A 23,666-nucleotide genomic window follows, 5' to 3' on the forward strand; every position below is an offset into this window, starting at 1 on the left:
TATACACACTAAAACTCACATCTGGTTTATTTATTGTTTTCCCAATTTTATTGAAAATAATGTAAAAAATTCCTTCAACTGCCCAGGGATCTTTTCCAATAATTTAAAACCCCTGCAGATACTAAAATAAAAAAGCCCCTGGCATATGACTACAGAAGAGGGATTCAAATGATATTATTGATAAATCAAAAATTTTATGTTTTGTCTGCAGATTGAAATAAAACTTTAAAAACAAGAGAAGAATGATCATATTTTGTAGTCAACACATTGAATTGAATTTAAAAAATAGGCTCCTCAAATTTTTGATGATAATTTGATAACCAAGAATCTTACTAATGTTAAAAGGGTTTGGAATCCAATGTATGTGTACATGTATAGACAGATGTAATGAGAGACTGATCCATATTGATTTTATAGTCAGCCTCTCTGGTTCAAGGTCCAGATACTTGAATATTTGGCATCAGTGAATTCCATTTTAAGTATTTTGTAGATGTAATTGCAATCTAGATCATAGATGTCTCCTAGCAAAATGTAAGGGGCTTTGAGATATGTGAATTTGCTCACCAATGCAGGTTTTTCCCCGATTTTGGCAATAAATCAACCTTGCGACCAATCCTCCCCATTGACTTAATAGTCCAAATATTCATGATATTACAGTTATTGTATCAGAAAGGAAGCATTAAAAGTATACTCAGATGTTGGTTTTTTTAAGAATAGTTAAAATCATTAGGGGATCAAAACAGGTAGTCTGTTGAATTAGTCAACAAGAGAGGGATGGCTTTGTAAAAAAACTGACATCAGTAAAATTGTTTTTTGCTTATTCTATATATTGCAGTGCACTATTTGTATTGTCATAAAAGCCAATTCAGAGGAATCTTAAACATTTGATGTCATAATTGAATTTCTACCAATATTATGAGGAAATAAGATACAATGAACCACACATTGATGATAAAAAAAGTAATCAACCGTTCAGTACATGTACATGTATGTTGGGGAAAGTATAAATCGACCAGAATTTTATAAAAACAATGACACCCATGTCTTATGTTAAAAGTTTGCACAATACAACTTGTGATTAAACAAACTGTCTCTATTGATACTATCTTGATCATGTTGATACAAGTAGATAATTTCAGGTCTAAAAGAAACTTCAGTGCTATTAATCCTCTCACACCAGGTGGACGGTATGTAGAAACTACTAACAACAGTTTCTCACAGGCTTGTTAATAATGAAAAAAAAACTTCCTTTTCAGCACAGATGGCAATCTTAGAACTAAGTTGAAATTTACCATACAAATTTTATTTATGAAAAAGGTGTTGATAAAGTTTAATAAAAAAAAGTTATGGCACTGATTTCCCTGTGTGCATGACTGCGGTCATGTAGGGGTTATATATTGAAATTGTATACCACTATTGCCATCTATTGATAACAGATTCCAAACATAATTCACCAATATTACTTATTAATACCTATAAATTTCTACTTGCATCATGCAGTCTGCACTGTTAGCCACTAGTCGGATGCCACAAACTGGTAAAATTTTATTCGAACTAATAAATATAAGTATTTACAAAACTTTGTTTAGACACATAAGAAAAATGTTGTAATATTGGTCTTCGGGCTAGTAGTTCAACGAGTATTTGGAAAAGATTTTGGTGCAGACTGCTGCTTGTCTGGTTTCATAATTTTGACCAATTGATAATGCATACCATATAAACTTATTAAAGTTGTCATGGTGAAAATAAACTTAGTGTATAAGGTAAGCTTCAAAAGGAAGTTTTTCTGTAAAAAATGTAGCTACAAGCTTTGGAGAGACATATCAGTTTCATTTTATTTTGTCACCTTTTGCATTAATACTCATTTTGACCTTCCTTTCATTAGATTCACCAGTTTTTCCTTATTTAATAGTGCTGCAGTGTACTAATTTAGTCAATTTTGTTTTGTAGGTAAACTTTTTGAATGACTAATTTTAGATAATGTACATGTACAACTTAAGTTTTCCTTATAAATCAATTTACATGTATACATATGAGATAAAGGTCCATCCATCAGTGTTTTCCATTTATATGCAGTGAGCAGTACCTGATAGGGGGTTAATATTTGTAGATCAACAGTTTTATCAAATGTTGATGGTAACTAATCTTTTTGCCATTATTAGTTGTGAAAACTGTTAGACATGTATGCTCATGGTTATAAAAACAAGGTGATGTGGTAAGATTGCCAATGAGAAAACTTTGTGTGCTTCATGTGAGCATGCTATACTGTGTGATGTGTTTCCACATTCAGGGCTCAACTTATTGTTTATAAGGGGATACTGATATATATTCTTACAAATAATGGCAATGTAAGATTTTTTCTCAGAAACTACGAATCAATCAATCAGAGCTCCTTGAAATTTGGTATGACCTTGTTATGTGAACACTGAACACGCATGCTATACTGTGTTTTCATATCCATTGCTCTCCAAAATTCCTGTTTACTGAATACTTATTTGTGTTTGGAAATATTCCCTAGAATTCTTTACAGCATCTGTAACAGCAAATAATCAGTGTCTTTGTCAGGCCCCTTAAAATTTCAGTTGATTTTTTGTATGTATATATATTAAGGAAATTTATACAGGTAGCTGCAGTGCTCAATAAGTTTTAGCATGGAATTAATATGAAATATAATCATGTTGAATCATTTCATCTGCCATGACCTGGATTCTTCTATTCCTGTATCAATTTATAAAGTGGTATATGTATATGTATGCCTGCTTCTATACTTCTTATTGTATACTAAACTTGATGAAGTGATAGATTTTTCAGAAAGTTTCTAAAAGTTAACTTCTTATAGCACTTATCAGATAGATCACAGCCGTTCTTAGCTTATGTATTGTTAAACCAAAAAAATGAAAGATGCTTCTCTCATTTTTTGTTGTAAACTTTAAAATATCTGGTGGAAATAGGGGACCACAAATGGGCAATTTTTTTGGAAAATTGCATTTGGTTTCTTCTATGAACAACCATTATGGCCACTGTATTGTTATTCCGTCTACATGTTAGAATAAATCATGTGGTTAAATTAAAGTAGCCCTAACATGAAATATACATTTATAGCTTTACATATGATATTATATATATTTTTTATTGTTGAATACTGTTGACATCTAGATGACTTTTTGGTTTTATGTGTCTTTGGATTTCGGTGTCATTAAAGAAATAACTGTACTGTAGTTGAAGAGTTTAGGGATTTGAAAGTGGCAACTGCAATTTTACTGGTGGAGCCAGTAAGACAGATACCGGTATTTGCAACCGTCAAATTAAAAATTGACGGCGGTGAACCTTTCAGCTGCAGTACTGTTATTTCTATTCAAATGCATTACAAAAGGAAATAGTACATTAGAGCTTGAAAAAATGTATAAATTTTAAATAAAATAAATATTCGCAAAACTTCATGAAGAATTTTGTCACATAAACGTCATGGCAATACATGTCGTCATTCAAATTTTCTGAAAGGGATTTCTTTACATGTACGATATAAATTTGGATAATATCTCATTTAAACCATGTTTTTTTCTAGGAGGGTGATGTATATTTTTGAGTATATTGTATGAAGTGAACATTTGCATATTCCAAATTTCAATATGTCCATTGTGGATTTGATGATAAATTTTACCCAATGAAAAAAATTGTTTCATAAAGATTGCATTAGAATGATGTATACCCCACATCTGGTTTATTCATATCATATCACATTCAGTTTGAACATTGTAACAAAGTAACATGCGTTGTCGACACAGAAAACAAATCATAATATAATGGCTTTTTTTTAGCTCATCATGATCAGTGCTCAAGTGGACCATGTGAGCATTTGACATCACATGGCATACATCATCAGCTATTTGTCATTAACTTTGTCGGAAACCACTGGCATGACTGGACCAATTTCAATCAATTTTAGCTTATAATTAGTCCACAGCAATTTGCTATCCAACATGGCCACTAAAAATAGAACATAAGGGTAATAATATATACAAAAATGTAAGTAATTGTCTAATGTCTTGAAAATTGTTGTAGAGAAAATCTTGCAAAATTTCTCACAATGTCAAAAGAGCTTCATTTCTTTTTACCAAAATTGTCAGACATATATATATACTCCATAGTAATGATGATACAAATTTTTTGAGCAATTTTTTAAAGTTTGCCTAATAAATAGAAAAGTATAAACTTCATTTATATTATTATCATTTTATTTAATTTAACATAAAAAATGATCTGCAATGGGAATTTATAGCGCCCTTTTAATGGTTTTTATAATTACATATATTTTAGATGATTCTTTTCAAAACTTATAGATAGACAGAAACTGTTGAAAGCAGAAAAGATTCAGCAATACAAGATGTACAAGGAATTATTGTCATCAAATGATGATTTTGTAAGAAAAATAATAAAGCTTCCCTGCTTTTTATCTCTATACCCTCTGTAACCTTTAACTGACATCTTCCAAGAATCATTGCCCTTATGTGATGATATGTGACTATTTTTGATTTTTGTTTACTTCTGTCTGGAAAACTATAATAATGTTCAGAAATTGTAAATTGTAATAATAATCGGGAATGTAGGATCTACAAAGATACCAATGTAAATGAAACCATCAACTGATCCCTTACAAGAATATGCACCCTTAAATGAAGATTTTTTACCAATTTTAGAGTCTTAAAACTTTGTCCCTACAACATTAATAATATTGAAAACTAAAATTGATGGACAGAAACTGGAAATACCAAACGAAATTCAGCAAGATCTACAGATATACCAATTGACTGAAACCCTCAATACTTCTTGTAGGAGTTATTCCCATGAATGATTTTTAAGCCAATTATATATAGCATCTTGAAAACTATAGTACATAGACAAATATTTTGAATACCAAATATACAAGCAATGCAAGATCTACAAAAAATTGTTATGGGTCACCATAATGACTTCTGTTTTAATCCGGGTATCTATGATGAGTTTATTTGTATTCTTTATGAGTTATCAGCATGAAATGAAGATTTTTACCATTTATGACACTTTTTACTACAAACTTGAAAAGTTAAAGAATTAACAGAAGCTGCATGTAGTTATTTCATTATTATATAATTTACCATTAGCAATACAGGATCTACATAGATTCCACAATGTCCGGAACCAGGGGTAGAAATAAGAGGTTTAATACATATATAGCTCTTAAGCTGTCATCACTACAGTAGATGTTTGAGTCTCCTATTGCTCATCTGCAAAAATTGCAGGATGTACTGGAACTCCTGCTATATGATATGTAATTTGTCTCCTGAAAAGTTTTACCTTTCTTGCTTCACCAATGATACAGTTTGTCTCCTGATAAGTTTAACCTTTCTTGCTTCACCAATGATACAGTTTGTCTCCTGATAAGTTTTACCTTTCTTGCTTCACCAATGATGCAGTTTGTCTCCTGATAAGTTTTACCTTTCTTGATTCACCAATGATACAGTTTGTCTCCTGATAAGTTTAACTTTTCTTGCTTCACCAATGATACAGTTTGTCTCCTGATAAGTTTTACCTTTCTTGCTCCACCAATGATACAGTTTGTCTCCTGATAAGTTTAACCTTTCTTGCTTCACCAATGATACAGTTAATGTCCCCTGATAAGTCTTACCTTTCTTGCTTCACCAATGATACAGTTTGTCTCCTGATAAGTTTTACCTTTCTTGCTTCACCAATGATGCAGTTTGTCTCCTGATAAGTTTTACCTTTCTTGCTTCACCAATGATGCAGTTTGTCTCCTGATAAGTTTTACCTTTCTTGCTTCACCAATGATACAGTTTGTCTCCTGATAAGTTTTACCTTTCTTGCTTCACCAATGATATAGTTTGTCTTCTGATAAGTTTAACCTTTCTTGCTTCACCAATGATACAGTTTGTCTCCTGATAAGTTTAACCTTTCTTGCTTCACCAATGATACAGTTTGTCTCCAGATTTTAGTTTGACCTTTCTTGCTTCACCAATGATACAGTTAATGTCCCCTGATAAGTTTTACCTTTCTTGCTTCACCAATGATATAGTTAATGTCTCCTGATAAGTTTTACCTTTCTTGCTTCACCAATGATACAGTTTGTCTCCTGATAAGTTTTACCTTTCTTGCTTCACCAATGATACAGTTTGTCTCCTGATAAGTTTAACCTTTCTTGCTTCACCAATGATACAGTTTGTCTCCTGATAAGTTTTACCTTTCTTGCTTCACCAATGATGCAGTTTGTCTCCTGATAAGTTTAACTTTTCTTGCTTCACCAATGATACAGTTTGTCTCCTGATAAGTTTAACTTTTCTTGCTTCACCAATGATACAGTTTGTCTCCTGATAAGTTTTACCTTTCTTGCTTCACCAATGATACAGTTTGTCTCCTGATAAGTTTTACCTTTCTTGCTCCACCAATGATACAGTTTGTCTCCTGATAAGTCTTTCTTTCTTGATTCACCAATGATACAGTTTGTCTCCTGATAAGTTTTACCTTTCTTGCTTCACCAATGATGCAGTTTGTCTCCTGATAAGTTTAACCTTTCTTGCTTCACCAATGATACAGTTTGTCTCCTGATAAGTTTAACCTTTCTTGCTTCACCAATGATACAGTTTGTCTCCTGATAAGTTTAACCTTTCTTGCTTCACCAATGATACAGTTTGTCTCCTGATAAGTTTTACCTTTCTTGCTTCACCAATGATACAGTTTGTCTCCTGATAAGTTTTACCTTTGTTGCTTCACCAATGATGCAGTTTGTCTCCTGATAAGTCTTTCTTTCTTGATTCACCAATGATACAGTTTGTCTCCTGATAAGTTTTACCTTTCTTGCTTCACCAATGATGCAGTTTGTCTCCTGATAAGTCTTACCTTTCTTGCTTCACCAATGATACAGTTTGTCTCCTGATAAGTCTTACCTTTCTTGCTTCACCAATGATACAGTTTGTCTCCTGATAAGTTTTACCTTTCTTGCTTCACCAATGATACAGTTTGTCTCCTGATAAGTTTTACCTTTCTTGCTTCACCAATGATGCAGTTTGTCTCCTGATAAGTCTTTCTTTCTTGATTCACCAATGATACAGTTTGTCTCCTGATAAGTTTTACCTTTCTTGCTTCACCAATGATGCAGTTTGTCTCCTGATAAGTTTTACCTTTCTTGCTTCACCAATGATACAGTTTGTCTCCTGATAAGTTTTACCTTTCTTGCTTCACCAATGATGCAGTTTGTCTCCTGATAAGTTTTACCTTTCTTGCTTCACCAATGATACAGTTTGTCTCCTGATAAGTCTTACCTTTCTTGCTTCACCAATGATACAGTTTGTCTCCTGATAAGTTTTACCTTTCTTGCTTCACCAATGATACAGTTTGTCTCCTGATAAGTTTAACTTTTCTTGCTTCACCAATGATACAGTTTGTCTCCTGATAAGTTTAACTTTTCTTGCTTCACCAATGATACAGTTTGTCTCCTGATAAGTTTAACTTTTCTTGCTTCACCAATGATACAGTTTGTCTCCTGATAAGTTTAACTTTTCTTGCTTCACCAATGATACAGTTTGTCTCCTGATAAGTTTAACTTTTCTTGCTTCACCAATGATACAGTTTGTCTCCTGATAAGTTTTACCTTTCTTGCTCCACCAATGATACAGTTTGTCTCCTGATAAGTCTTTCTTTCTTGATTCACCAATGATACAGTTTGTCTCCTGATAAGTTTTACCTTTCTTGCTTCACCAATGATACAGTTTGTCTCCTGATAAGTTTTACCTTTCTTGCTTCACCAATGATACAGTTTGTCTCCTGATAAGTTTTACCTTTCTTGCTCCACCAATGATACAGTTTGTCTCCTGATAAGTTTTACCTTTCTTGCTCCACCAATGATACAGTTTGTCTCCTGATAAGTTTTACCTTTCTTGCTTCACCAATGATACAGTTTGTCTCCTGATAAGTTTAACCTTTCTTGCTTCACCAATGATACAGTTTGTCTCCTGATAAGTTTTACCTTTCTTGCTTCACCAATGATACAGTTTGTCTCCTGATAAGTTTTACCTTTCTTGCTTCACCAATGATACAGTTTGTCTCCTGATAAGTTTAACCTTTCTTGCTTCACCAATGATACAGTTTGTCTCCTGATAAGTCTTACCTTTCTTGCTTCACCAATGATACAGTTTGTCTCCTGATAAGTCTTACCTTTCTTGCTTCACCAATGATGCAGTTTGTCTCCTGATAAGTTTAACTTTTCTTGCTTCACCAATGATACAGTTTGTCTCCTGATAAGTTTTACCTTTCTTGCTTCACCAATGATACAGTTTGTCTCCTGATAAGTTTAACCTTTCTTGCTTCACCAATGATACAGTTTGTCTCCTGATAAGTTTAACCTTTCTTGCTTCACCAATGATACAGTTTGTCTCTTGATAAGTTTTAACCTTTAGCAGATGAGCTTGTTCCATCAATGAAACAAATTGTTGTGAAAGTGTAAAAATGTGCTTGTTTAAGATATATTTGGAACCAAATATGTTCTGTCAAGGAATATAGCATACAGTTATGTCGTGCATTTCAAAATAAATAAATATCATTTAAAAAGTCAGAAAATATAGTGTCATAATTTGGCTCTTCGTTATGTTCATAGTTAACCTATTAAGCTGGCCTCTGCCTTGGGATATTTTGTTTAACCCATGCTCATGTCATTAACAAAATTAAAAAGACAAGCACTTGAAGGTCAAACTAGTCCTTGACAAAGTCATATAGTCATGTTCGGGTTTATATATAAGGTCTAATATTATGTACATGACATTTCTTATTTCTTTGAACTGTTTATCATGTTTATAAAAAAAGTTTAAATTTACAAAAGCAGATTTCATCTGTACAAGTTGTACAGTAATAAATGATAAAATACAAATAATATAAAAAAAGATTGGATACTAGTTTGTTGGGTGGACAGCTGTTTTACTCTTGCAACTTGTATATATAAATAAAAGTTTTTAGTTTACACTGCCATTATAACTGGAATCATTGATGAAGGGGCAAGCATTTTTAAGCAAGATTCATATAATTTAGCATTTATTATCCCCCGCGCAACACCTTGCGGGGGACATAGAAATACTGGGCGTCTGGGTGTCCTGGCGTCCATCAGGTCTTGTTAGCGCTCTCACGTGTATAATTCTTGCCAGATTTTTATGAAACTTATATCATAGGTATATATATCAGCAATGTCTTGGGCCAGTTTGAAAATCAGTGCCAATCAATTATTTTTTAAAGAGTTAATATGCCTTGGAAACATTAATTATGTGGAAAATTGCATTGTTAGCGCTCTCATTTGTACAATCCTTGCCAGATTTTTTATGAAACTTACAATGTATATCATAGGTTTATATCAGCAATGTCTTGGATGAGTTCAAAAATTAGTGCCGATCAATTATTTTTAAAAGAGTTTTGCCCCTTGGAAATATTAATTATATGGAAAATTGCATAGTTGGCGCTCTCATTTGTACAATTCTTGCCAGATTTTTTATGAAACTTATATCATAGGCCAAGTTCACTTGAAATGCTAGAGTCGACTTCAGAGTTTCAAGAGTATCACATGAACGAACTCGAGTTGCTATTCTGAACAACTCTAAGTAACTCTAGGGTAAGGCCCTGACCAAGCGTAAAAAAATGAAAAAATCTGATTGTTTTGACTTCATTCAATGGTTACTCGAGTTTAACCCTGGCTCAGTAAGGGTTGGAACCAGGGTAAGAAGGATTAACTCAAGAGGTGCAAATTAACTCCGATTGTTGAAACCCGATAAGTAAAATTAACTCGAGAGGTTCAAGTGTACTCCGCAATTGGTTTATATCAGCAATGTTCTGGATGTGTTCGAAAATCAGTTCCGATTAATTATTTTTAAAAGAGTTATGCCTCTTGGAAACATTAATTATATGGAAAATTGCATTGTTAGCGCTCTCATGTGTACAATTCTTGCTTAAGCAAAATCATTGGATACAGGGCTCACACTACTTCAGAATCATAGGGAGAAGTGACTTCTCTTTTTGAAACTGAAAGGGAGTAGTGGTGAGATTTGAAAGAGAAGTGCTCGTTCACTCGAGGCGCTACAATGTTTGGTTTTTACTATAATACAAAGAGCCATATGTATCTTATTTTTTTTATATTGTTCAATTTGTACCTGGGTATACATTTAAAGTAACAGTTCAAATTCAAAGTTGTTTAATTTTATCATATCTAGTTGCACAATCATATTAGTCCTCTTGTCAGAAAAAAACAATTAAATATCTGGCAATAATAAAAAAGATTTTTTTTTTATATCAAAAAGGAAAAGAAAGTTGTTATATCAATTAAAATTCAATTAAAAACTACTCTGTTATCATGTTTATGAAAATAAGTATTTCTCATTAAAAAGATATTTGAATTTAACAGTTTTATTTAACACAGTTAAGCTTGGACATAATATAATTATATTAGTGTAATAGTCCAAGAGTTAAGCAACTTTAATTTATAAATTGAAACAATGCATATGCATGAAAATATATACATTAATCAAGTAGATCTAACCAAAAGTATGTTAATGCTTGTGGAATGCGTATTTTTTTCCTTTTGGGATCAATTTTCTTCTGTCAGCTGTGGCATTCATGCGTCCGTAGTCATTATCGTAAGAATCCGGATTTCGGTCATAGCTGGTCCGTTTCCTATGAAATCCAGACTCCGATCCGTAGTTGAACAATAATTTGCCCAAAAATTTAAATGGCGGACAAAGAAAAATTTACAAAAATAAATGATGTTTGACATGCTATTTGGAAGGGAATATGACGTTTTTAATGCAATATAAGGATAACCAATTTACTTCAGGCAAATTTCATCACATTCTAATGAAGTAACAAGCTTATTTTATCGAAAGTTAGAATGATTTGATGTATGAGTAACAAGTACCGGAAGTGATAAAAAATTGTCTTTATAAAAATAACATGCAACCAACTTTAAAATCAATGCTTTAACCTCTTTTCTAAAGAAAATAAATTGTTTATGTCTTTGAATTTCTTTACTTTCAAATGAAAAATTGCTGTTTCATCAACTTGGTAAATATTGAATATTGCCGATGACGAAAGCGACTGAAAGCGAGTATCGTGAACAACAGGGCGACTAGATTTCGCTTTTGACGGTCAGGAAAAGCAAAGTGATGGATGGGAAAGCGACTTTGTCGCCCAAGTCGCCTGCTAGCGTGAGCCCTGAGCAAAATCATTGGAAGGTTAAAATAATCAATTACAGGAACCACAAAATATACTTACAGGTTGAGTTGAGATTTACTGATCACAATAAGGTATCTTTCAACAAAATTATTTGATATATTGACACAATCTCACACATGATTATGCTCCTTAATAAAGGACAAAATAGACAAGGTAAAAAGTTAAAAATTGACTTGTTTTCAATTAGTATTTGGTCAGTTAGGTGGGGGCATCTATGTGAAGCGACATATTCTCATGTTAATCTCTGTGTAATAACTGAAGAAGAAAGATATTGAATTAGTGAAAAGAAGACCTATGTCATAATCATTAACAAATGTATTTACATATTTACATATTTTTGTAAGTGTTCAATAGATTCCAAACAGCTGCTGTCCCTTGTCAAATGTTTAGAATTATTTTCTGCATTTTTAAGAAGTGTTGTCATAATTTGATAATCATGGAAGGTCATAACTAAAACCAATCTGGTGCTGTTGAATCATCCAATAAAAAAAGTTTGATATTTTTATATGAGGCCTCATAACGTTGTTAATCCAAAATTCACAAAAATGGTAGTCCTGAATACCAAAAGTTATTAAATCATAAACATTTGTATATGCAAGTCAGTGATGGATGTACCATGGTATACAGACAATGTCCATTGTTCTTCCCTCTGGACTCGTCTCTCATTAACAAAAGTGGGTCAACAGGGAAAAAATCAAATTGGATCTTTTGAATACTCATTAAACAACTAAATATTTATTATCAGCAATTGTACATTTTCGCTTTTATAATACTTCCTACTATTTTTATAACCCCACCGTAGCGGAGTGGGATTAAGTTTTACCCTTGTCTGTCTGTACGTCCGTGCGTACGTCCCTAAATTGGTTTCCGTTCTCTAACTTTAGATTGCCTCAACTAAATGTTATGAAACTTATACACAATGTTTATTACAACGAAACACAGTTCAAGATTGAATTTTGGTGGCGTCACTTTTACCATTTTAGAGTTATGCCCCTTTACAAATAGAGAAATTGCTGAATTTTTCGTTTCTGTTTTCTAACTTAAGTTTGCCTCAACCAAATATTATGAAACTTATACACAATGCTTATTACCACAAAACTCATATCAGGTTGGAATTTGGGTGGCGTCACTTTTACCGTTCTTGAGTTATGTCCCTTTATAACGTTATATGCAAGCTGGGCATCATGAGACACAGTCCCCGTATATTTCATATCATGGACAGGACCTGATACTCATTCATCCAAACAAGTTCATGGTTTTGTACATGTAAAATAGTTTTACTTACTATTTCATTTTTTTTTCATATTCTGAACCATAAAAAAAACAAAAACCATATTGTTCAAGACAAAATGCCAATTAAAAGAAAAATGGCATTTTGTTTTAAGGTCCATGACATTACGTTTTACAATTTCTCTCTATAGTTTCTGCAAAATACACAAAATATGAGTAAAATTTGTCTTTCAAGGGCAATATCTCCTGCAACAGTCAATTGGCATTTTTTGGGCTTATATTTCAAAACGAAAGCAGTTAAAGCAAATCTGACATGTAAAAATGATCAGCCGGACAACCCATTTTTAAAAGGCCTTGTGAGCTTACTTGGTGTCTGTAATTGTAATCTTTTGAAAATTCTTCTCATCTGAAACTACTTGGCAATATGTTACCAGACTCTACCGAGATGTACTTTAGGGTATCTAGTTTAGGAATGTATTTGGGGATTTGATCCATGAACAAGATGGTCAGTGTTGCTAGAGATAGAACATAGGGGTAAAATGCAGTTTTGGGCTTTTATCTCAAAACTAAAGCAGTTAAAGAAAAACTGACATGGTGTAAAAATGATCAAAAGGTCAAGGTTATAACCTGCGAAATATGCAAAGAATCAGACAACCCATTTCGGAGTTATTGCCCCTGAAATGTCAATACTTAGTCAATTTCAGTTTTGGTTACTGGGAAATCATTAATTTTGGTGGATTTAGAAATCATTGTATATTTGTTGATATTTGATTTCGTGGTTTTGCCAAAGTCTGGTACAAACGTTTAGAATATTTGTATTTTGTTGAACATTTAAATTTGTGGTTCAACTATAACCATGTAAACCACGAAAATTAGTATCCCACGATTAATAATTAATCAACAGTATGTTGAAAGCTATAACAGATACAGAGATTTTAATCAGTAGGAATGACCAGAACAGAAATATCTACAAATAAGTCAACAAACAAATACATTCTTAGAGTCTCACCTCTTTAAGGATGTTCACTCCTCTTGTTTTTGAATTTTTGCCAGATATTCGGAATCCTCTGATTTTAACCATTTAGTGCCATTAAAAAAATTTCCCCACTAACCCCTACTTTTCTTTTCATAATTTTATTACATATATTTTAAAAAAACATTTTTGAAAATGCAATTAAGTCCTTGTTATTTTTTCATAACTTTTGAAAGAAAAAGGGTGCCAATGTTAATGTATGAAAAACCTAGAGAGAATTATTTCCCGCCAAATTTTCAATGGCTTATATCTCGAAAACAAGCACACGAACCCTTCATCTTTTTTCTGCTTTTTTAGTTTCTTTATTTATATACTATCAATTTAAAACAGTCTTTTGAAAAGCTTGTTATTTTGAAATAGAGTAGCGAACATCCTTAAAACATTTGACATACAACACAATGTAATAATAAAAACAGATCAATTTTTTAAAAGAACCACTCTAAAAAGAGTTATGAGAGACTGTAAAACACACATTAAAAATGCATTTATATTACATCAATATATCTTTAATAGCATAAAACACCATAATATTAAAAAGCAATTTTTTTGTAATCATAATCAGAAGATAAAAAAATAAAACAGTATACACAGTCATTACGAGTATAAAATACCTTTCTCTTAAAAAGTACTTCATGGCAGATTTTGGCTGTGAAATAGCAAACTCTGTCGTTATGAAAAATAAATAAAAACTTTTCCTTTTTATACAAATTATCAAAACTACTTTCTACATTACATACACTGTTAAACAAGACCATTCACAAATCTGCATATTCTGGATTTACAAATCTGCATATTCTGGGCATTCTTACAACACATCAACATGGACGAATTGTCAATTGACCATCATGTAGGAGTTATTGTTCTTTAAAGACTAATTTTTCTCATATTTTGTGTTTTTTGCAGAAACTATAATAGAGAGAAATTGTAGAAAGCTAAAGTATTCAGCAAAAGAAATCTACAAATAAGTCATCTTTTCAACTGAATTGTCAATTGAAATTGGGAATGTGTCAAAGAGACAACAACCCAACCAAAGAGCAGAAAATAGCCCAAGGCCACCAATGGGTCTTCAACACAGCGAGAAAATCCTGCACCCGGAGACGGGCTATATTATAAGAGCATAAAACTGAAGCACGGGGGACTGCTTTTTGGAGTACTGTTGCCCGGGGGCCTGTGAAAGATTTTTTTTGCTTTGATTTTTCTAGGTTTTGCACAAACTATAATATATAGATATACAGTGAGAAACAGTAAAAAAGCAAAACTGTTCAGTATGATAAGATCTGATCTTAAGTATCAAAAACAAAAAATGCCATTATTATATGCCATTATTATATATATATATATATCAATACAATTTGCTCTAAGAGTTGGGAGAAAATGGAGTAAAGAAATAGATTTTGATAATTTTGTTGAAGTCCAATGGCTAAACTTATGATATCAAAGATAGTCAATCAGATTAAAAAACTACTATTTGCACAGTCTCTTATACCTTATATCAACTCAATGTCTCCAAGTAGGACTCTCCGTATATAAGCTGCTAGAAAAATGTGGGGATATTAGGTGAACATTTTGTCCTTCAGTTTGTCACTTTGTATCCATGACTTTTCCTAATTTCATTATTTTAGTAGTGATTTTCCTTCATAACATTTTTGCAATCACATCAGTTAGATTTCCCATTGTTACCAGAGGTCGAGGACTTACACAATCACATCAGTTAGATTTCCCATTGTTACCAGAGGTCCAGGACTTACACAATCACATCAGTTAGATTTCCCATTGTTACCAGAGGTCAAGGACTTACACAATCACATCAGTTAGATTTCCCATTGTTACCAGAGGTCCAGGACTTACACAATCACATCAGTTAGATTTCCCATTGTTACCAGAGGTCGAGGACTTACACAATCACATCAGTTAGATTTCCCATTGTTACCAGAGGTCCAGGACTTACACAATCACATCAGTTAGATTTCCCATTGTTACCAGAGGTCGAGGACTTACACAATCACATCAGTTAGATTTCCCATTGTTACCAGAGGTCCAGGACTTACACAATCACATCAGTTAGATTTCCCATTGTTACCAGAGGTCGAGGACTTACACAATCACATCAGTTAGATTTCCCATTGTTACCAGAGGTCCAGGACTTACACAATCACATCAGTTAGATTTCCCATTGTTACCAGAGGTCGAGGACTTACACAATCACATCAGTTAGATTTCCCATTGTTACCAGAGGTCCAGGACTTACACAATCACATCAGTTAGATTTCCCATTGTTACCAGAGGTCGAGGACTTACACAATCACATCAGTTAGATTTCCCATTGTTACCAGAGGTCCAGGACTTACACAATCACATCAGTTAGATTTCTCATTGTTACCAGAGGTCCAGGACTTACACAATCACATCAGTTAGATTTCCCATTGTTACCAGAGGTCGAGGACTTACACAATCACATCAGTTAGATTTCCCATTGTTACCAGAGGTCCAGGACTTACACAATCACATCAGTTAGATTTCTCATTGTTACCAGAGGTCGAGGACTTACACAATCACATCAGTTAGATTTCTCATTGTTACCAGAGGTCAAGGACTTACAACAAAAAATGCACACATTAATTTCTGAATTTACAGGATATAAAAGGCCAAAGAAACAAGCTAATAGTAAATTGAAAGGCCAGTCCATCTTTAAAAGAAATGCAATATCTGTAATTAAATTTGAAAGAAAGCATTTAAAGTATTGTTGCCAGGTTTATAATTAAGTCTGTAAAAAAAGTCCATAAAGGATAGGTGACCATACTCTAATGGATGTTTGCATGACCAAATAGATAAACCTATATATCTACAAATACTAAATCTAGGTTGAACAGAAGTCAGTCCAGTACACTCACCTTGTTCTTAGTCATAGGGTAAACTGTAGTATCGATTTGAAATATTGTACCAAATTTATCAAGGCTTCAGTATAGGTTATATATTATATAGATATGTTTAGTGCATAATGATTAATTACACATAGAATTGTATAGTTATTACCACTCTGCCAACTCTTATGTTTATCCAATAGTAATAATCCTGTAATTTCTTCATTCTGTTTTTCTCTCTGTCTCTCTGTCTACCTGTTAGTCCAGGTATTGGCTTGTGTCTATTAGTCCATCCACATCTACTGTAAAACACACAGTTCCAGAGATGTAGCTGCTGGGAAGTCTTAAACCTAATGGTCCTGCCCTTAAGTTGACTTCAATTAATAGCCATTCAATGTATTTGTTTAAGAGACATCTGCAATAAATTCAAGCAATAAAATAATTTTATGCTTGGTAACTGGGCTACTAGTCAGTTAATACATGTAATATAAGCAGAAATAAATAAGTGTGCCATCATGAACCAGTGAAACTTTTCTATTACCAGGTGGCAGTGGAAATCTTTTACAAATAATTTAAATATAGAATCCATTTAACACATGAGTTTTTAAAGAATTAAAAGAATATTGTTGACAAAATAATAATTAATGTAAACCAAAACATTATTTTTATAAATGGTATATTATTTTGGGACATTTATGAATTTTGTGTAGATGGGATGTAATGGTAGTCCTTGTTAAAAGAGTAAGTTCACTAATGAATCTAGTTCATTTAAAATAATAAAAAAGAACTATTTTTGTCAAGCTTTCATATAAAGGATTGACATTTCCACCCTAAATAGTCCAAAAATAAGAGATTTTGGTGAAAGTTGACCAAATTGTATGGATTTCAACCACACTCCTGCCTAGGAAACATAGAGCTCAGGGTTTGACAAACTGAATATTGAAGTCAGATACATGTATGTAATTTGTTTTAACAAACATTATGTCAAAAGATTTTTTTTTGACATATACGCTGTGTATTTCCGGTCAATATTAATTTGTTCATTTTCAAAAAAGAGATCTGTTTCCTGTCCAGTCATTTGAGTAAGTAAACGGGCCATATTTGGACTTAATCGAAACCTACTCATTATAATCAGCTTGTTTTCAACTGGGAGCAGCTTAGAACTTAAGAAAGGCTATATATGGATACTGGCATGTTTGGGTTTGTTATGTTTGTGGGTTGCTGCAGGCTAAGACACAGTGTAGAAAATGGACTATAAATATTATAAAAAGGTTAGATTCATCATTAACTAGAGGTTAAAAGATCTTGGTGAAAACCTTGTTAATGCTAACACAGGTAATTTTAACTCCAATAGAGCATTGACATTTAAAAATAACCTAGACCGAATTTTATTTCAAGAAGTTCATATGTATCCTGAAGGTGTGTATGTTTTTATCAGTCAGGTGAAGAAAAACTGTCTGTCCACATAGTAAACAACTGGAGCAGAAAAAAAACATGTTTATTTGTTATTTATACTGCATCAATATATATAAATGTGATGTATAATTAAGGGAATTAAATCAGCTGATCCAGGATTATATATGTTGACACTTCTGGAATAACACTTTGACTCAGTGAAAATGTCACATTGAATGATTTGTTTTAGATTATCTCTCTGCCAAGGTTAGTGACGTTTTCGTGGTGTAATATCATGTCATTTTCATTTCAACGACCTATATTAACTCTGCCATGTGTAGTCGATTTAACAAGTTGGACAATATTTGCAAATTGTCACTCATCCCAATATAGAACTTGATAGTGGATAAATTTTAGTTCTTATTCAATTATAAAGTGTAAAAATCTAGTCATCTTCCACAATGCACCCAGGACGGAGTAGTGTTTCATGTGTGAGTGGTATACCAGAGGCCGGTTCTTCCCCAGCTGTAACATCGCCATCAGAACAGAATTATTACTATGGTTATTATCCATATTACCCTATTTACTCAGTTTCCCAGGACGGTGGAGTGTATAATGTTTACCATACATGGCCAGCTAGTGTACCCAGCAGGAACAAACCACGGTAAAAAAAAATTGGCATGTTCTATAAACTATAGATCTCTAATATTGTAATTCATCATCATTAACTGTAGAAAATTGTTTATACATAATATGTTGTTGCTGCTTGAACTATGGTATTTCTACATTTTTAAATGTTACATGTAAGTACTGTTAATATACACTCACTTTATCCCATACCTGTTACATATTCCTGTTATTTGTATAAAAATTCAATGCACAAAAATATTTCCTATATCTTCTGTGTAAAAAAAAAACTAACTTATATTTCCCAACATTGTAGGTCAATACAATAACTTCTTTAAAATTGCATAATTTTTTTTAGAAATGATAAAAAGTGTACCATTCGTGGAAAAATGCAAGTATTTTGAAATTATACTAATTAGTATTTGAAATTTTGTCATGTCAAAATGGTGTTTTTGCAAGGTTTTATATTATAACAACTTTGTGTGCTTTCCATCAAAGGTGCATCATTAGTGTGTCTTTTGTTTTTTTATAACAATATGCTTATATTTCCCAATAAAAAAGGTGGACAATCACTTTTTATGCCCCCGCCGTAGCGGAGGGAGCATTCAGTTTTACCCTTGTCCGTCTGTACGTACGTCAATCCATACGTCCCAAAGTTGGTTTCTGTTCTCTAACTTTAATTTGCCTCAACCAAATGTTATGAAACTTATACACAATACTTATTACCACAAAACTCAGATCAAGTACAAATTTTGGTAGCGTCACTTTTACCATTTTTGTTGAGCCTTCGACTTTAGTCGAAAAGGCGAGACATAGCGATCCTACATTCCGTTGGCGTCGTCGTTGTCCACAAATATTCACTCTGTGGTTAAAGTTTTTGAAATTTTAATAACTTTCTTAAACTATCCTGGATTTCTACCAAACTTGGACAGAAGCTTGTTTATGATCATAAGATAGTATCCAGAAGTAAAATTTGTAAAAAAAAAATCCATTTTTTCCTTATTTTACTTTTAAATGAACTGACATTTTCTGCCAAGAAACAACACATTCACTCTGTGGTTAAAGTTTTTAAAATTTTAATAACTTTCTTTTACTATTTTGGATTTGTACCAAACTTGGACAGAAGCTTGTTTATGATCAAAAGCTAGTATCTAGAAGGAAATTTGGTAAAAAAATAAATCCATTTTTTCAGTATTTTTCTTTTAAATGGACTTAGATTTTCTGCCAGGAAACAACACATTCACCCTGTGGTTAAAGTTTTTAAAATTTTAATTACTTTCTTTTACTATTTTGGATTTGTACCAAACTTGGACAGAAGCTTGTTTATGATCAAAAGCTAGTATCTAGAAGGAAATTTTGTAAAAAAATAAATCAATTTTTTCCGTATTTTACTTTTAATGGACTTAGATTTTCTGCCAGGAAACAACACATTCAATCTGTGGTTAAAGTTTTTAAAATTTTAATTACTTTCTTTTACTATTTTGGATTTGTACCAAACTTGGACAGAAGCTTGTTTATGATAAAATGCTAGTATCTAGAAGGAAATTTTGTTTTCTTCCAGTTAACATTACATTCAGTCTGCAGTTAAAGTTTTTAAACATTTATTAGATTCATAAACTATCCTGGATTTTTACCAAACTTGGACAGAAGCTTCTTACAATCAAAAGATAGTATCAAGAGGAATATTTTTATTGATTTACTTCCTCATTTTTGTTGAGCCTGCGATTAACAGAAAAAGTAGACGAGACACTGGGTTCCGCGGAACCCTTACGAATTTTTCAGTTATGTCCCTTTATAACTTTATATGATATGCAAGCGGGGGCATCATCTGTGTCCCATGGACACATTCCCCATTTATTTTGTATCATTATTAAGTCTCCCAAACGAAGTTTGGGAAGACTTATTGTTTTTGCTCAGTTCTTATTATTATTATTCTTCTTCTTCTTCTTCTTTCTTCTTCTTCTTCTTCTTCTTCTTCCGCCGCTTTTAAATTTGAACTTGTCCGCACCCGTTCTCCAAAACCGCTTGTCAGATTAACTTAGGGTTTCACAATATGTTAGACTAACATGTCTAGTGGTGCAATCAGGGTTTTGTTTGTGCAATGGGGTTTATAAAGGGGTACTTTGAGGGGCAAAAAGAAAAGAGGGTTTTACTATAGAACCCTATGGGATTTTATTTTTTTAAATTTTCAAATGATTATAAATTGAAAACCGTTTGTGATAGACACAATCTTTTTAATTGAAAATGTTCTAAATGATAAAGCCCATTAAATGAAATACAGGGTTAGTCCCCAGGGGTCACCCCCACCCCCTGCCATTTAAGAAAGTTCTAATACCTTGTAAGTGGTCAAGATCCCCACCCCTAAACCATATATATTCTGGTTTGACATGCTAAGATGGTTTGAATGATATACAGGGTTAGTCCCCAGGGGTCATCCCGACCCCCTGCCATTTGAGAAAGTTCTAATATCTTGTAAATGGTCGAGATCCCCACCCCTAAATCATATATATTCTGGTTTGTCATGATAAAGCACATCAAATGTAATACAGGGTTAGTCCCCAGGGGTCACCCCCACCCCCTGCCATTTAAGAAAGTTCTAATATCTTCTGAGTGGTCAAGATCCCCACCCCTAAACCATATATATTCTGGTTTGTCATGCTAAGATGGTTTGAATGATATACAGGGTTAGTCCCCAGGGGTCATCCCGACCCCCTGCCATTTGAGAAAGTTCAAATATCTTGTAAATGGTCGAGATCCCCACCCCTAAACCATATATATTCTGGTTTGTCATGATAAAGCACATCAAATGAAATACAGGGTTAGTCCCCAGGGGTCACCCCCACCCCCTGCCATTTAAGAAAGTTCTAATACCTTGTAAGTGGTCAAGATCCCCACCCCTAAACCATATATATTCTGGTTTGTCATGCTGAGATGGTTTGAATGATATACAGGGTTAGTCCCCAGGGGTCATCCCGACCCCCTGCCATTTGAGAAAGTTCTAATATCTTGTAAATGGTTGAGATCCCCACCCCTAAACCATTTATATTCTGGTTTGTCATGATAAAGCACATCAAATGAAATACAGGGTTAGTCCCCAGGGGTCACCCCACCCCCTGCCATTTAAGAAAGTTCTAATATCTTCTAAGTGGTCAAGATCCCCACCCATAAACCATATATATTCTGGTTTGTCATGCTAAGATGGTTTGAATGATATACAGGGTTAGTCCCCAGGGGTCATCCCGACCCCTTGCCATTTGAGAAAGTTCTAATATCTTGTAAATGGTTGAGATCCCCACCCCTAAACCATATATATTCTGGTTTGTCATGATAAAGCACATCAAATGAAATACAGGGTTAGTCCCCAGGGGTCATCCCGACCCCCTGCCATTTGAGAAAGTTCTAATATCTTGTAAATGGTCGAGATCCCCACCCCTAAACCATATATATTCCTATTTGTCATGTCTCGAACATTTGAATGACGTATACGGTCAGTCCCCAGGGGTTCCCCCCACCCCCAATGTTCTTATATCTTGTAAATGGTTGAGATCCCCACCCCTAAACCATATATATTCCTGTTCCTCATGTAATGAACATTTGAATGACGTATAGGGCCAGTCCCCAGGGGTTCCTCCCCACCCCCAATGTTCTAGTATCTTGTAAATGGTCGAGATCCCCACCCCTAAACCATATATATTCTGGTTTGTCATGCCAAGATGATTTGAATGATATACAAGGTTAGTCCCCAGGCATCACTAATGCATATAACTTTAATGGACCAAACCAATTTTCACTGGATGTGGCCCAATGTCAGGCGACCCTGGGAATTACGAATTATGGGAGCTTCGTTTGGGAGACTTCGTAACAGCATCCTGTTACAATCATTTCTTGTTTCAAATGTTTCTCTCAAATGCATATTCCTTTTTATTGCTGAAATTCCTGACACTTTGGCTATGCAATTAAGAGGAATCTTAACTGTTATGTAGAAAGGGGGGGATTGTGAAATTGAGAATTATTCCATATTGCTTTTCGAAACTACCGTTTTCTTATCACTATTTCCCTTTTTCCATATCATTAAATTTGGGTTAGAGAATGCTGTAGGTGAATAAAAACATTAATGGAACGGTGTTTAACTTTAATATGTATATGTTAGAGAATGATAATCCCTTTCTTCATGATTAAGTAAGCCTTAATCATAGTTATTTTAAATCCTGTTAACAAGATAAATGTGCAGTTATAGCTCATTTATAGAAATTTTTGGTTTTGAACTCGAAGTAAACAATAGGATAATTATTTATAAGAACATGTATTATACTCATTCTTGAAAATCAAGAAACATCAAATCCCACAATTTCATTGGCTTATTTTAAATAGACAAAGATGGAGGCAATCAATCTGTAGGAAAAAATGTGATACATACATGTACAATAAATCAAACAGGTTTTTTCAGAATCTAATGATTTATAAAAAAAAGTACAATATTGTTGAAACAGTGCAAGAGTGAAGTGTTTTCTTATAGTGTAAAGACTATTTAACCCTTACCTCTTGTATCCTTCCTTTCTTGAGAATGTATTTCCATCACAGCAGAGAGTAAAAGCTAAAAATTATTTTCCGAGTTGGTAAAGTTTCCATCTGAAACAATCCTGAAATGTCAAAAATATTTCCACATACATGTAGTTGTTTACCCTTTTGGAGCCCCTGAGTTCATCCCCAGTTTTCAGCCGAGTTTGTGTTGCTCATATTCTGGTTATCTATATAGCGTTTTGTTGACTGTTATGTTTGTCTTTATACTTTTTGCCATGGTATTGTCTGTCTTTCTGTGTGGTTTGTGGTTGCCCTTGGGAACTTAGGGTTTTAATGTGTCTAATTTGTGGATAGATATTATCCATGAAATGAAAAAAGAACCAAAAAAAAAAGAACATTTAAAAGTGAATACCTCAAAAATGTATGCTCACACAATCAAATTAGAGACAAAACCACAAAATGTTGTCCTAATCAAAACAATTGATTCCAAGGTATCTTCCACAGATTTACCCCCCCCCCCCCCCCCCCCATAATCAAAGGCAAGAACATTAATATCTTCCTAACCTGGATTTCATGCTAAGCCAAGTGATTTTTCTTTGTTTGTCAAAAACAGGTGGTGGAATATTATTACAATTTTATAACATTTTATTATTACAATCTTTTAACATATTATTATTACAATCTTTTTACATATTATTATTACATATTACTATTACAATCCCATTACATTTTATTATAACAAT

At 33.2% G+C, this 23,666-nt stretch overlaps 1 protein-coding gene across 4 annotated transcripts in view; it reads left to right on the plus strand.

Annotated features, from left to right (window-relative positions):
• LOC127737744 (TSC22 domain family protein 1-like) overlaps positions 1 to 23,666 on the plus strand; it is an 81,618-nt gene that overhangs the window by 6,272 nt on the left and 51,680 nt on the right. Inside the window, exons 2-3 of one of the 4 annotated variants that reach the window (XM_052248625.1) lie at positions 1,140 to 1,187; positions 18,761 to 18,793. The exons of 1 other annotated variant lie outside the window; for it this stretch is intronic. In XM_052248625.1, the coding sequence (XP_052104585.1) occupies positions 1,140 to 1,187; positions 18,761 to 18,793 (81 nt within the window). The remainder of the gene's footprint in view (positions 1 to 1,139; positions 1,188 to 18,760; positions 18,794 to 23,666) is intronic. 2 more of the 4 variants (XM_052248626.1, XM_052248627.1) reach the window with 2 other exon arrangements.

The sequence above is a fragment of the Mytilus californianus genome, unplaced genomic scaffold (genome assembly GCF_021869535.1).
Source record: "Mytilus californianus isolate M0D057914Y unplaced genomic scaffold, xbMytCali1.0.p SCAF_4, whole genome shotgun sequence".
NCBI lineage: Eukaryota > Metazoa > Mollusca > Bivalvia > Mytilida > Mytilidae > Mytilus > Mytilus californianus.